This window comes from Pleurodeles waltl, chromosome 6 (genome assembly GCF_031143425.1).
Source record: "Pleurodeles waltl isolate 20211129_DDA chromosome 6, aPleWal1.hap1.20221129, whole genome shotgun sequence".
Lineage (NCBI taxonomy): Eukaryota > Metazoa > Chordata > Amphibia > Caudata > Salamandridae > Pleurodeles > Pleurodeles waltl.
This window is the reverse complement of record NC_090445.1, coordinates 1,083,249,210-1,083,263,654: the sequence shown is the minus strand read 5'-3', so window position 1 is coordinate 1,083,263,654 and position 14,445 is coordinate 1,083,249,210. Positions and strand designations below refer to the sequence as shown.

At 47.6% G+C, this 14,445-nt stretch overlaps 1 protein-coding gene across 2 annotated transcripts in view; it reads left to right on the top strand.

Annotated features, from left to right (window-relative positions):
* Nucleotides 1-14,445, top strand: part of EMC1 (ER membrane protein complex subunit 1) — a 621,514-nt gene that overhangs the window by 241,954 nt on the left and 365,115 nt on the right. For both annotated transcript variants that reach the window (XM_069240148.1, XM_069240147.1), the window contains one exon: nt 1,963-2,085. In XM_069240148.1, coding sequence (XP_069096249.1) covers nt 1,963-2,085 — 123 coding nt within the window. The remainder of the gene's footprint in view (nt 1-1,962; nt 2,086-14,445) is intronic.

Sequence of the window (14,445 nt, the reverse complement as noted above, 5' to 3'; positions counted from 1 at the left end):
CATCAGAAAAATATTTTACAAAATAAAATCTCTTACATTTATTTGAGTGCTTGAAAAACCCGCTCATGTCTGTGCAACATTACATTAATTTTGTATAAATCTAGCACATCTTAAAACTGCTATAAGCTTCATATTTCTATTGTGAACTTTACCAGTTGAGATCTTGCCTTCCAAGCAGAAATAGCAAAGAGCACACCAAGCATCCCTTTGTAGTTAGTGTAAAGGCATTGCTGTTTAGAGTCCTTAAGCTAAAAAATGGTCAAGATTTTGTTGACTTCAAATTGATCCCACGGTTTGAACACAATTTGATGTCTATGAACAACCCTCCAGCTTGCATAACTTCATATGTTGGCCCCAGACTACACAGTAACCACTTACCTTGACAAACTATTTTTGATTATAGTACTGACCAGAAAATATTGATCCCACTTCAAGGACCATCATATGAAATTGGTTCCCAGGTGCTCATATTATAATTGGATAAGAAAATGGAAAAAGTCAGTGTCGGGAACTGTTGAATGAAAAAACAAATTGTGCCATAATGTTGATCTTACATCAATTGGTGTATATTTAAAAATAAATCTGTGTACTGAGCTTGAATGAAGTGACAGTTATTGCACCTCACAAAACCAATATTGGCTAGTTGCTTGTGTATTGTGATTTAACTCAATCCTGGCAGTTGTATGAATTGATAAGATAATTAAAAAAAACTGAAATACTTCTGAAGCCTTCCGTCAGTCTTTCTATGTTTCACAGACCTTAGAGCTTGGATGGTGCTCTTGAACAGTTCTTGTCTGGCTTTTCCTTCCCAATTGGCTCAATTTAAGAAAAAAAATGTTGTTGATCTACACACGTGACTATTTTCTGTGACTACATGGTTTTAAAGTTCTGTCCATTCCACCCTACTCATACACCAGTGGTTGTACATTATTCTGTAGAAGCCTGGGTAACTGGCAAAGAAGAAAATAGAAAATTTGTCCTGGCCCTTTTTGTAGGATCATCCCCAGTCATTTTCCCCTCCTCCTCCTATTTTTCTGACCCTCTTTTTGTTGGCTTTAGGACTCTGAGCACTTTATCCCTGCTGAGCAGTGTTTAAGTGCATGTTCCTTCCCTTCTAAATGTGGTATGATTAGCTTACACCTGGTTGGCACATTTAATTTACCAATAAGTTCCTTATACAGTGGTATCTCCTTTACCCAGGGACTAAATTAAATGCTACTAGTGGGCCTGCAACGCATCTTGCGCCATCCATATAATTAGCCTTTCAAACCTGTCTCAGACCTGCCACTGCAGAGCCAGCATACCCAGTTTACTGCCACCCTGACTTGGCAAGTCAAATACTTGCCAATGTTTAAACTCCCTTTTGCAACACCTAAGTCACCCCTAAGGTGACTGCCGTTGGTAGCTTTATGGGCAGGGTGTTGTGTATGTAAAAAGTAGGTATTTATGTACTACAAGTCCTTGTAGTGACAAACAGCCTATTGCGTTTCTCACTACTGTGAGTGCTGCTTCTCTCATAGGATTGCATTGGAAATGCCCTGACACAAGTCTAAATGGTATCTCCTGATCTATGAGGAATAGTGTGAGCATTTTCAGTATGTTTGGAAAGGTAGTGAGAACTCCTGCTTATTGGTGTAGGTGGATTTATTATTACCATTGTGGGAATGCCACTTTTATAAAGTGGGCATTTCGGTGTGCTCACAACACTAGTGCTTTGTCAGCCTGACTCCAATTCACGTCTGGGGCAGAGCGATGGCTCCACTTGGTGCATACTTTCCAGACACCCATTACACAGTAGGTGCAGGGTGTGACAGAAGAGGCATTGATAGTCTTCCTGGGCTGCGGAGAGGGAGTGTCATTCATACTTAACATGTGAATAGGCTATGTCCTGCCCTCAAACAATTGACTGATTATGTCATACTGAATTCAGCATGTTCATTTTACTCCTCTTATTTCCTCTAGGAATCCTTGCTGTGCCCCAACCAGACCTACAACATCAACCTGTACTTGGCAGAAACTGGACGGCGTCTGTTAGATACCAAGGTCACCTTCAGTTTGGAGCACGGGTGTGCCAGACCTGAGAAGGTGAGTGGTTGGCTGATGTGCAAATGGAGGTATGACAGACAGCCACTGTAAAGAAATGGCTCCCTGTTGCAGTTACCCCCCACTTTTTGCCTGATACTGATGCTGACTTGACTGAGAAGTGTGCTGGGACCCTGCTAACCAGGCCCCAGCACCAGTGTTCCTTCACCTAAAATGTACCATTGTATCCACAATTGGCACACCCTGGCATTCAGATAAGTCCCTTGTAACTGGTACTTCTAGTACCAAGGGCCCTGATGCCAAGAAAGGTCTCTAAGGGCTGCAGCATGTCTTATGCCACCCTAGAGACCCCTCACTCAGCACAGACACACTGCTTACAAGCCTGTGTGTGCTAGTGAGAACAAAATGAGTAAGTCGACATGGCACTCCCCTCAGGGTGCCATGCCAGCCTCTCACTGCCTATGCAGTATAGGTAAGACACCCCTCTAGCAGGCCTTACAGCCCTAAGGCAGGGTGCACTATACCATAGGTGAGGGTACCAGTGCATGAGCACTGTGCCCCTACAGTGTCTACACAAAACCTTAGACATTGTAAGTGCAGGGTAGCCATAAGAGTATATGGTCTGGGAGTCTGTTTTACACGAACTCCACAGCACCATAATGGCTACACTGAAAACTGGGAAGTTTGGTATCAAACTTCTCAGCACAATAAATGCACACTGATGCCAGTGTACATTTTATTGTAAAATACACCACAGAGGGCACCTTAGAGGTGCCCCCTGAAACTTAACCGACTGTCTGTGTAGGCTGACTAGTTCCAGCAGCCTGCCACACCAGAGACATGTTGCTGGCCCCATGGGGAGAGTGCCTTTGTCACTCTGAGGCCAGTAACAAAGCCTGCACTGGGTGGAGATGCTAACACCTCCCCCAGGCAGGAGCTGTAACACCTGGCGGTGAGCCTCAAAGGCTCACCCCTTTGTCACAGCCCAGCAGGGCACTCCAGCTTAGTGGAGTTGCCCGCCCCCTCCGGCCACGGCCCCCACTTTTGGCGGCAAGGCTGGAGGGAACAAAGAAAGCAACAAGGAGGAGTCACTGGCCAGTCAGGACAGCCCCTAAGGTGTCCTGAGCTGAGGTGACTCTGACTTTTAGAAATCCTCCATCTTGCAGATGGAGGATTCCCCCAATAGGGTTAGGATTGTGACCCCCTCCCCTTGGGAGGAGGCACAAAGAGGGTGTACCCACCCTCAGGGCTAGTAGCCATTGGCTACTAACCCCCCAGACCTAAACACGCCCTTAAATTTAGTATTTAAGGGCTCCCCTGAACCTAAGAATTTAGATTCCTGCAACTACAAGAAGAAGGACTGCCTAGCTGAAAACCCCTGCAGAGGAAGACCAGAAGACGACAACTGCCTTGGCTCCAGAAACTCACCGGCCTGTCTCCTGCCTTCCAAAGATCCTGCTCCAGCGACGCCTTCCAAAGGGACCAGCGACCTCGACATCCTCTGAGGACTGCCCCTGCTTCGAAAAGACAAGAAACTCCCGAGGACAGCGGACCTGCTCCAAGAAAAGCTGCAACTTTGTTTCCAGCAGCTTTAAAGAACCCTGCAAGCTCCCCGCAAGAAGCGTGAGACTTGCAACACTGCACCCGGCGACCCCGACTCGGCTGGTGGAGATCCAACACCTCAGGAGGGACCCCAGGACTACTCTTGATACTGTGAGTACCAAAACCTGTCCCCCCTGAGCCCCCACAGCGCCGCCTGCAGAGGGAATCCCGAGGCTTCCCCTGACCGCGACTCTTTGAATCCTAAGTCCCGACGCCTGGGAGAGACCCTGCACCCGCAGCCCCCAGGACCTGAAGGACCGGACTTTCACTGGAGAAGTGACCCCCAGGAGTCCCTCTCCCTTGCCCAAGTGGAGGTTTCCCCGAGGAACCCCCCCCTTGCCTGCCTGCAGCGCTGAAGAGATCCCGAGATCTCTCATAGACTAACATTGCGAACCCGACGCTTGTCTCTACACTGCACCCGGCCGCCCCCGTGCTGCTGAGGGTGAAATTTCTGTGTGGGCTTGTGTCCCCCCCGGTGCCCTACAAAACCCCCCTGGTCTGCCCTCCGAAGACGCGGGTACTTACCTGCAAGCAGACCGGAACCGGGGCACCCCCTTCTCTCCATTCTAGCCTATGCGTTTTGGGCACCACTTTGAACTCTGCACCTGACCGGCCCTGAGCTGCTGGTGTGGTGACTTTGGGGTTGCTCTGAACCCCCAACGGTGGGCTACCTTGGACCAAGAACTAAGCCCTGTAAGTGTCTTACTTACCTGGTTAATCTAACAAATACTTACCTCCCCTAGGAACTGTGAAAATTGCACTAAGTGTCCACTTTTAAAACAGCTATTTGTGAATAACTTGAAAAGTATACATGCAATTTTGATGATTTGAAGTTCCTAAAGTACTTACCTGCAATACCTTTCGAATGAGATATTACATGTAGAATTTGAACCTGTGGTTCTTAAAATAAACTAAGAAAATATATTTTTCTATACAAAACCTATTGGCTGGATTTGTCTCTGAGTGTGTGTACCTCATTTATTGTCTTGTGTATGTACAACAAATGGTTAACACTACTCCTTGGATAAGCCTACTGCTCGACCACACTACCACAAAATAGAGCATTAGTATTATCTATTTTTACCACTATTTTACCTCTAAGGGGAACCCTTGGACTCTGTGCATGCTATCCCTTACTTTGAAATAGCACATACAGAGCCAACTTCCTACAGCCACTGTAAATTACTTTGTTTTGCCAAAAAATGTGGTTAATTTTACAAGTTCCATAATAAATGGTTGGCATTATCTGTTTTTGATAGGATCGAACTGACAAAAGCTAGTGGGGATGTAGCCGTTGGGACTCGCTGGTAATAAATTGCAACACCATTTTATTTAACATTTTTACTTGTATTTCATAACAACCTTACTCCATTCTAATGGGTATCAGGACTAGCAGCATGTATTGTGATAAATGTTGCCCAGGAGAAAAATAGTATGAGGAGAAGACTAAGGCAATGCACTTACCAGCCTTGTCCTGTCTTCATTCGCATTCAGATGTTGCCAGACACCCAATTCCATTCCATGCGGTCACCTGGGGGTGCCTCATTGGATTTTCCTCCTTTTCTGCTAATGAGTACAGCTATTGATATATTCCTGATGTGTGTGTTCGGGAATGTTTCTTTTCCTGTATAGCAGGTGTATTTCATTCCTGTTTGTTTCAATATGTTTGCTTTAAGGCTTCCTGGATACATAGCAAAGAACCACCAGTTGCCTTCCAACCTGAGTCTTAATGCCTTATCTATCAGTCTTTTTGCCACAGATCCTTTGGACCTGAAATTTGCCTTTCCTTGAAGCACTCTGTGTCTTTCAGTCAGGCTTTACCTGGGACACCCTTTGGACAACATACTTGGTTTTGCCCGAGGCAACCTATGGAGCCATGTGCCTGGACTTTGTGCAATGCACACCTCAAGCATGGATGTTCTTAGTACTACTTCTCCCTTAGACCACATACTTCGCTTGAGAGTGAGAGAAATATCATTTTGGGTTATATTCTAGGCTTCATTGACATGCTCTTTGTGGTTTGCTGTGTGAAGCACCTCTCTGGATGTAGCCCCGAATGACTGCTTATCAGTAAATTGCTAGGAATTCTAGCATACCCTCTGTCCTTGGCACTGCACTTTGGCTGCACTTGAAGGTTGTTCTGTACACTACTTGCAGTTCCTTAAGGCCTGTGCAGTCCCCTTACTGGGGTGCCCATCCTGAACTTACCCAGGTCTTGTTCTGGACTCATGTGTTTTCTACACCTGTTTCGCCTTGTTTGTCTGTCTCTGTCTGGGTGTGGCATACACTTTCCCTACAGAGGTCCTCTGATATTTTCTGCCACAGGCATCTTGCGTCTGAATATGGTACTTTTCTGACCTTACACCTTTTGTATGTTTCAGGATCTGTATGGTTATCTATGGTATGGTCCTGTGGCCTTTTGTCTATGTCCTATTGGATGTTTCATCCAGAATATGCCTTGCTTCCTCACCCCAAGTGGTTTGGTCCCGTAAGTCTATAGTAAAAAGAAACCAAGTCACTATAGTATTTTTTCGGCCCTGCATGTACCACCTTTCCAGCTCACATCTGAATAGATGGTGCAACGGCTTGAATGGTGTGGTGTTTGTTGTCTGGGGCCAGTGATTAGAGCAGTGGCTGGGAGACTAATGCTGGAGTATCATTCAGCCTCATGCTGTCCTATCTAGTATTGTAATCGTGGCACTAGATGGCAGAAGTATATGCACAGCATGTGAATCTGCAGCGGAACATGCCACAAACAGATGTACACTGGGTAAGTGACATTTTCCATATATATAAGTTGTTTAGAATATATATATATATATATATATATATATATATGTTCGATGGCATGTGTAGCTGCAGATACACATGCTTTGCACATCCCGCCATCTAGTGTTGGGCTCGGAGTGTTACAAGTTGTTTTTCTTCGAAGAAGTCTTTTCGAGTCATGAGATCGAGGGACTCCTCCCCTTTCGGCTCCATTGCGCATGGGCGTCGACTCCATCTTAGATTGTTTTTTTTCCGCCATCGGGTTCGGACGTGTTACTTTTCGCTCCGCGTTTCGGATCGGAAATATAGAATCTCTGAAAATTCGACGGTATTGTTTGCGTTCGGTATCGGGTTAGTTACAACAGATCGACACTGTAGGAAGTTGGCTCTGTATGTGCTATTTCAAAGTAAGGAATAGCATGCACAGAGTCCAAGGGTTCCCCTTAGAGGTAAAATAGTGGTAAAAATAGATAATACTAATTGTAGGAAGTTGGCTCTGTATGTGCTATTTCAAAGTAAGGAATAGCATGCACAGAGTCCAAGGGTTCCCCTTAGAGGTAAAATAGTGGTAAAAATAGATAATACTAATGCTCTATTTTGTGGTAGTGTGGTCGAGCAGTAGGCTTATCCAAGGAGTAGTGTTAAGCATTTGTTGTACATACACATAGACAATAAATGAGGTACACACACTCAGAGACAAATCCAGCCAATAGGTTTTTGTATAGAAAAATGTCTTTTCTTAGTTTATTTTAAGAACCACAGGTTCAAATTCTACATGTAATATCTCATTCGAAAGGTATTGCAGGTAAGTACTTTAGGAACTTTAAATCATAAAAATTGCATGTATACTTTTCAAGTTATTGACAAATAGCTGTTTTAAAAGTGGACACTTAGTGCAATTTTCACAGTTCCTAGGGGAGGTAAGTATTTGTTAGGTTAACCAGGTAAGTAGGACACTTACAGGGCTTAGTTCTTGGTCCAAAGTAGCCCACCGTTGGGGGTTCAGAGCAACCCCAAAGTCACCACACCAGCAGCTCAGGGCCGGTCAGGTGCAGAGTTCAAAGTGGTGCCCAAAACACATAGGCTTCAATGGAGAAGGGGGTGCCCCGGTTCCAGTCTGCCAGCAGGTAAGTACCCGCGTCTTCGGAGGGCAGACCAGGGGGGTTTTGTAGGGCACCGGGGGGGACACAAGCCCACACAGGAATTTCACCCTCAGCAGCGCGGGGGCGGCCGGGTGCAGTGTAGAAACAAGCGTCGGGTTTGTAGTGTTAGTCTATGAGAGATCAACGGATCTCTTCAGCGCTGCAGGCAGGCAAGGGGGGGGTTCCTCGGGGAAACCTCCACTTGGGCAAGGGAGAGGGACTCCTGGGGGTCACTTCTCCAGCGAAAGTCCGGTCCTTCAGGTCCTGGGGGCTGCGGGTGCAGGGTCTCTCCCAGGCGTCGGGACTTAGGATTCAAAGAGTCGCGGTCAGGGGAAGCCTCGGGATTCCCTCTGCAGGCGGCGCTGTGGGGGCTCAGGGGGGACAGGTTTTGGTACTCACAGTATCAGAGTAGTCCTGGGGTCCCTCCTGAGGTGTTGGATCTCCACCAGCCGAGTCGGGGTCGCCGGGTGCAGTGTTGCAAGTCTCACGCTTCTTGCGGGGAGCTTGCAGGGTCCTTTCAAAGCTGCTGGAAACAAAGTTGCAGCCTTTCTTGGAGCAGGTCCGCTGTCTTCGGAGTTTCTTGTCTTTTCGAAGCAGGGGCAGTCCTCAGAGGATGTCGAGGTCGCTGGTCCCTTTGGAAGGCGTCGCTGGAGCAGGATCTTTGGAAGGCAGGAGACAGGCCGGTGAGTTTCTGGGGCCAAGGCAGTTGTCGTCTTCTGGTCTTCCTCTGCAGGGGTTTTCAGCTAGGCAGTCCTTCTTCTTGTAGTTGCAGGAATCTAATTTTCTAGGGTTCAGGGTAGCCCTTAAATACTAAATTTAAGGGCGTGTTTAGGTCTGGGGGGTTAGTAGCCAATGGCTACTAGCCCTGAGGGTGGGTACACCCTCTTTGTGCCTCCTCCCAAGGGGAGGGGGTCACAATCCTAACCCTATTGGGGGAATCCTCCATCTGCAAGATGGAGGATTTCTAAAAGTTAGAGTCACTTCAGCTCAGGACACCTTAGGGGCTGTCCTGACTGGCCAGTGACTCCTCCTTGTTGCTTTCTTTGTTCCCTCCAGCCTTGCCGCCAAAAGTGGGGGCCGTGGCCGGAGGGGGCGGGCAACTCCACTAAGCTGGAGTGCCCTGCTGGGCTGTGACAAAGGGGTGAGCCTTTGAGGCTCACCGCCAGGTGTTACAGCTCCTGCCTGGGGGAGGTGTTAGCATCTCCACTCAGTGCAGGCTTTGTTACTGGCCTCAGAGTGACAAAGGCACTCTCCCCATGGGGCCAGCAACATGTCTCTAGTGTGGCAGGCTGCTGGAACTAGTCAGCCTACACAGACAGTCGGTTAAGTTTCAGGGGGCACCTCTAAGGTGCCCTCTGGGGTGTATTTTGCAATAAAATGTACACTGGCATCAGTGTGCATTTATTGTGCTGAGAAGTTTGATACCAAACTTCCCAGTTTTCAGTGTAGCCATTATGGTGCTGTGGAGTTCGTGTTTGACAAACTCCCAGACCATATACTCTTATGGCTACCCTGCACTTACAATGTCTAAGGTTTTGTTTAGACACTGTAGGGGTACCATGCTCATGCACTGGTACCCTCACCTATGGTATAGTGCACCCTGCCTTAGGGCTGTAAGGCCTGCTAGAGGGGTGTCTTACCTATACTGCATAGGCAGTGAGAGGCTGGCATGGCACCCTGAGGGGAGTGCCATGTCGACTTACTCGTTTTGTCCTCACTAGCACACACAAGCTGCAAGCAGTGTGTCTGTGCTGAGTGAGAGGTCTCCAGGGTGGCATAAGACATGCTGCAGCCCTTAGAGACCTTCCTTGGCATCAGGGCCCTTGGTACCAGAAGTACCAGTTACAAGGGACTTATCTGGATGCCAGGGTCTGCCAATTGTGGATACAAAAGTACAGGTTAGGGAAAGAACACTGGTGCTGGGGCCTGGTTAGCAGGCCTCAGCACACTTTCAATTGTAAACATAGCATCAGCAAAGGCAAGAAGTCAGGGGGTAACCATGCCAAGGAGGCATTTCCTTACACAACCCCCCCCCCAAACGAAAGAGGATGAGACTAACCTTTCCCAAGAGAGTCTTCATTTTCTAAGTGGAAGAACCTGGAAAGGCCATCTGCATTGGCATGGGCAGTCCCAGGTCTGTGTTCCACTATAAAGTCCATTCCCTGTAGGGAGATGGACCACCTCAACAGTTTAGGATTTTCACCTTTCATTTGCATCAGCCATTTGAGAGGTCTGTGGTCAGTTTGAACTAGGAAGTGAGTCCCAAAGAGGTATGGTCTCAGCTTCTTCAGGGACCAAACCACAGCAAAGGCCTCCCTCTCAATGGCACTCCAACGCTGCTCCCTGGGGAGTAACCTCCTGCTAATGAAAGCAACAGGCTGGTCAAGGCCATCATCATTTGTTTGGGACAAAACTGCCCCTATCCCATGTTCAGAGGCATCTGTCTGCACAATGAACTGCTTAGAATAATCTGGAGCTTTTAGAACTGGTGCTGAGCACATTGCCTGTTTCAGGGTGTCAAAGGCCTGTTGGCATTCCACAGTCCAGTTCACTTTCTTGGGCATTTTCTTGGAGGTGAGTTCAGTGAGGGCTGTCACAATGGATCCATATCCCTTCACAAACCTCCTGTAATACCCAGTCAAGCCAAGGAATGCCCTGACTTGAGTCTGGGTTTTTGGAGCTACCCAGTCCAGAATAGTCTGGATCTTGGGTTGGAGTGGCTGAACTTGGCCTCCACCTACAAGGTGGCCCAAGTAAACCACAGTTCCCTGCCCTATCTGGCATTTGGATGCCTTGATAGAGAGGCCTGCAGATTGCAGAGCCTTCAAAACCTTCTTCAGGTGGACCAGGTGATCCTGCCAGGTGAGCTAAATACAGCAATATCATCAAGATAAGCTGTGCTAAAGGATTCCAAGCCAGCAAGGACTTGATTCACCAACCTTTGGAAGGTGGCAGGGGCATTCTTTAAACCAAAGGGCATAACAGTAAACTGATAATGCCCATCAGGTGTGGAGAATGCTGTTTTCTCTTTTGCTCCAGGTGCCATTTTTATTTGCCAGTACCCTGCTGTCAAGTCAAAGGTACATAAGAATTTGGCAGCACCTAATTTATCTATGAGCTCATCAGCTCTTGGAATTGGATGAGCATCTGTCTTGGTGACAGAATTGAGCCCTCGGTAGTCCACACAAAACCTCATCTCTTTCTTTCCATCTTTGGTGTGAGGTTTGGGGACTAAGACCACTGGGCTAGCCCAGGGGCTGTCAGAGCGCTCAATTACTCCCAATTCTAGCATCTTGTGGACTTCCACCTTGATGCTTTCCTTAACATGGTCAGACTGTCTAAAGATTTTGTTTTTGACAGGCATGCTGTCTCCTGTGTCCACATCATGGGTACACAGGTGTGTCTGACCAGGGGTTAAGGAGAAGAGTTCAGGAAACTGTTGTAGGACTCTCCTACAATCAGCTTGCTGTTGGCCAGAGAGGGTGTCTGAGTAGATCACTCCATCTACTGTGCCATCTTTTGGGTCTGATGACAGAAGATCAGGGAGAGGTTCACTCTCTGCCTCCTGATCCTCATCTGTTACCATCAACAGATTCACATCAGCCCTGTCATGGAAGAGCTTAAGGCGGTTCACATGGATCACCCTCTTGGGGCTCCTGCTTGTGCCCAGGTCCACCAGGTAGGTGACCTGACTCTTCCTTTCTAGCACTGGGTAAGGGCCACTCCATTTGTCCTGGAGTGCCCTGGGAGCCACTGGCTCCAGAACCCAGACTTTCTGTCCAGGTTGGAACTCAACCAGTGCAGCCTTTTGGTCATACCAAAACTTCTGGAGCTGTTGGCTGGCCTCAAGGTTTTTGGTTGCCTTTTCCATGTACTCTGCCATTCTAGAGCGAAGGCCAAGTACATAGTCCACTATGTCTTGTTTAGGCTCATGAAGAGGTCTCTCCCAGCCTTCTTTAACAAGAGCAAGTGGTCCCCTTACAGGATGACCAAACAGAAGTTCAAAGGGTGAGAATCCTACTCCCTTCTGTGGCACCTCCCTGTAAGCGAAAAGCAGACATGGCAGGAGGACATCCCATCTCCTTTTGAGTTTTTCTGGGAGCCCCATGATCATGCCCTTTAATGTCTTGTTGAATCTCTCAACTAAGCCATTAGTTTGTGGATGGTAAGGTGTAGTGAATTTATAAGTCATTCCACATATGTTTCAGGTATGCTGACATGAAGTTGGTACCTCTGTCAGACACCACCTCCTTAGGGAAACCCACTCTGGTAAAGATACCAATGAGGGCCTTGGCTACTGCAGGGGCAGTAGTCGACCTAAGGGGAATAGCTTCAGGATACCTGGTAGCATGATCCACTACTACCAGGATATACATATTTCCTGAGGCTGTGGGAGGTTCTAGTGGACCAACTATGTCCACACCCACTCCTTCAAAGGGAACCCCCACCACTGGAAGTGGAATGAGGGGGGCCTTTGGATGCCCACCTGTCTTACCACTGGCTTGACAGGTGGGGCAGGAGAGGCAAAACTCCTTAACCATGTTGGACATATTGGGCCAGTAGAAGTGGTTGACTAGCCTCTCCCACGTCTTGGTTTGTCCCAAATGTCCAGCAAGGGGAATGTCATGGGCCAATGTTAGGATGAACTCTCTGAACAGCTGAGGCACTACCACTCTCCTAGTGGCACCAGGTTTGGGGTCTCTGGCCTCAGTGTACAGGAGTCCATCTTCCCAATAGACCCTATGTGTTCCATTTTTCTTGCCCTTGGACTCTTCAGCAGCTTGCTGCCTAAGGCCTTCAAGAGAGGGACAGGTTTCTTGTCCCTTACACAGCTCCTCCCTTGAGGGTCCCCCTGGGCCTAAGAGCTCAACCTGATAAGGTTCAAGCTCCAAAGGCTCAGTTCCCTCAGAGGGCAGAACTTCTTCCTGAGAAGAGAGGTTCCCTTTCTTTTGCTGTGTTGCAGTTGGTTTCCCAACTGACTTTCCTTTCCTCTTGGTAGGCTGGGCCATTCTTCCAGACTCCAGCTCTACTTGTTCACCCTGTGCCTTGCATTGTGCTCTTGTTTTCACACACACCAGTTCAGGGATACCCAGCATTGCTGCATGGGTTTTTAGTTCTACCTCAGCCCATGCTGAGGACTCCAGGTCATTTCCAAGCAGACAGTCCACTGGGATATTTGAGGAGACCACCACCTGTTTCAGGCCATTGACCCCTCCCCATTCTAAAGTAACCATTGCCATGGGATGTACTTTTCTCTGATTGTCAGCGTTGGTGACTGTGTAAGTTTTTCCAGTCAGGTATTGGCCAGGGGAAACCAGTTTCTCTGTCACCATGGTGACACTGGCACCTGTATCCCTCAGGCCCTCTATTCTAGTCCCATTAATTAAGAGTTGCTGTCTGTATTTTTGCATGTTAGGCGGCCAGACAGCTAGTGTGGCTAAATCCACCCCACCCTCAGAAACTAGAGTAGCTTCAGTGTGGACCCTGATTTGCTCTGGGCACACTGTTGATCCCACTTGGAGACTAGCCATACCAGTGTTACCTGGATGGGAGTTTGGAGTGGAACCTTTCTTGGGACAGGCCTTGTCTCCAGTTTGGTGTCCATGCTGTTTACAGCTATGACACCAGGCCTTTTTGGGATCAAAGTTTTTACCCTTGTACCCATTGTTTTGTGAAGAGGCTCTGGGCCCACCCTCCTGTGCAGGTTTTTGGGGGCCTGTAGAAGACTCTTTACTATTTTTAGTTTTGGTTGTCTCATCAACCTTCCCCTGGGGAGTCTTTGTGACCCCTTTCTTTTGGTCACCCCCTGTTGAAGTCTTGGACACCCTTGTCTTGACCCAATGGTCCGCCTTCTTTCCCAATTCTTGGGGAGAAATTGGTCCTAGGTCTACCAGATGCTGATGCAGTTTATCATTGAAACAATTACTCAATAGGTGTTCTTTCACAAATAAATTGTACAGCCCATCATAATTACTTACACCACTGCCTTGAATCCAACCATCTAGTGTTTTCACTGAGTAGTCTACAAAGTCAACCCAGGTCTGGCTCGAGGATTTTTGAGCCCCCCTGAATCTAATCCTATACTCCTCAGTGGAGAATCCAAAGCCCTCAATCAGGGTACCCTTCATGAGGTCATAAGATTCTGCATCTTGTCCAGAGAGTGTGAGGAGTCTATCCCTACACTTTCCTGTGAACATTTCCCAAAGGAGAGCACCCCAGTGAGATCTGTTCACTTTTCTGGTTACACAAGCCCTCTCAAAAGCTGTGAACCATTTGGTGATGTCATCACCATCTTCATATTTAGTTACAATCCCTTTAGGGATTTTCAACATGTCAGGAGAATCTCTGACCCTATTTATGTTGCTGCCACCATTGATGGGTCCTAGGCCCATCTCTTGTCTTTCCCTCTCTATGGCTAGGATCTGTCTTTCCAAAGCCAATCTTTTGGCCATCCTGGCTAACTGGATGTCCTCTTCACTGGGGTTATCCTCAGTGATTTCAGAGGTGTTGGTCTCTCCTGTGAGGGAACCAGCATCTCTGACTATTATTTTTGGAGTCAGGGTTTGAGGGACCCTGTTCTCCCTAGATAGGACTGGTAGGGGGGAATTTTCCTCCAAGTCACTATCCTCTTCCTCTGAGTTGCCACCCTCAGAGGGGTTGGCCTTTTCAAACTCTGCCAAAAGCTCCTGGAGCTGTATTTTGGTAGGTTTGGGGCCCATTGTTATTTTCTTTATTTTACAGAGTGACCTTAGCTCCCTCATCTTAAGATGGAGGTAAGGTGTGGTGTCGAGTTCCACCACAGTCACATCTGTGCTAGACATTTTGCTTCTAAAAGTTGGAATACTTTTTAAGAATCTACAACTGGTTCTAGAATCTAATTCAAACTTTT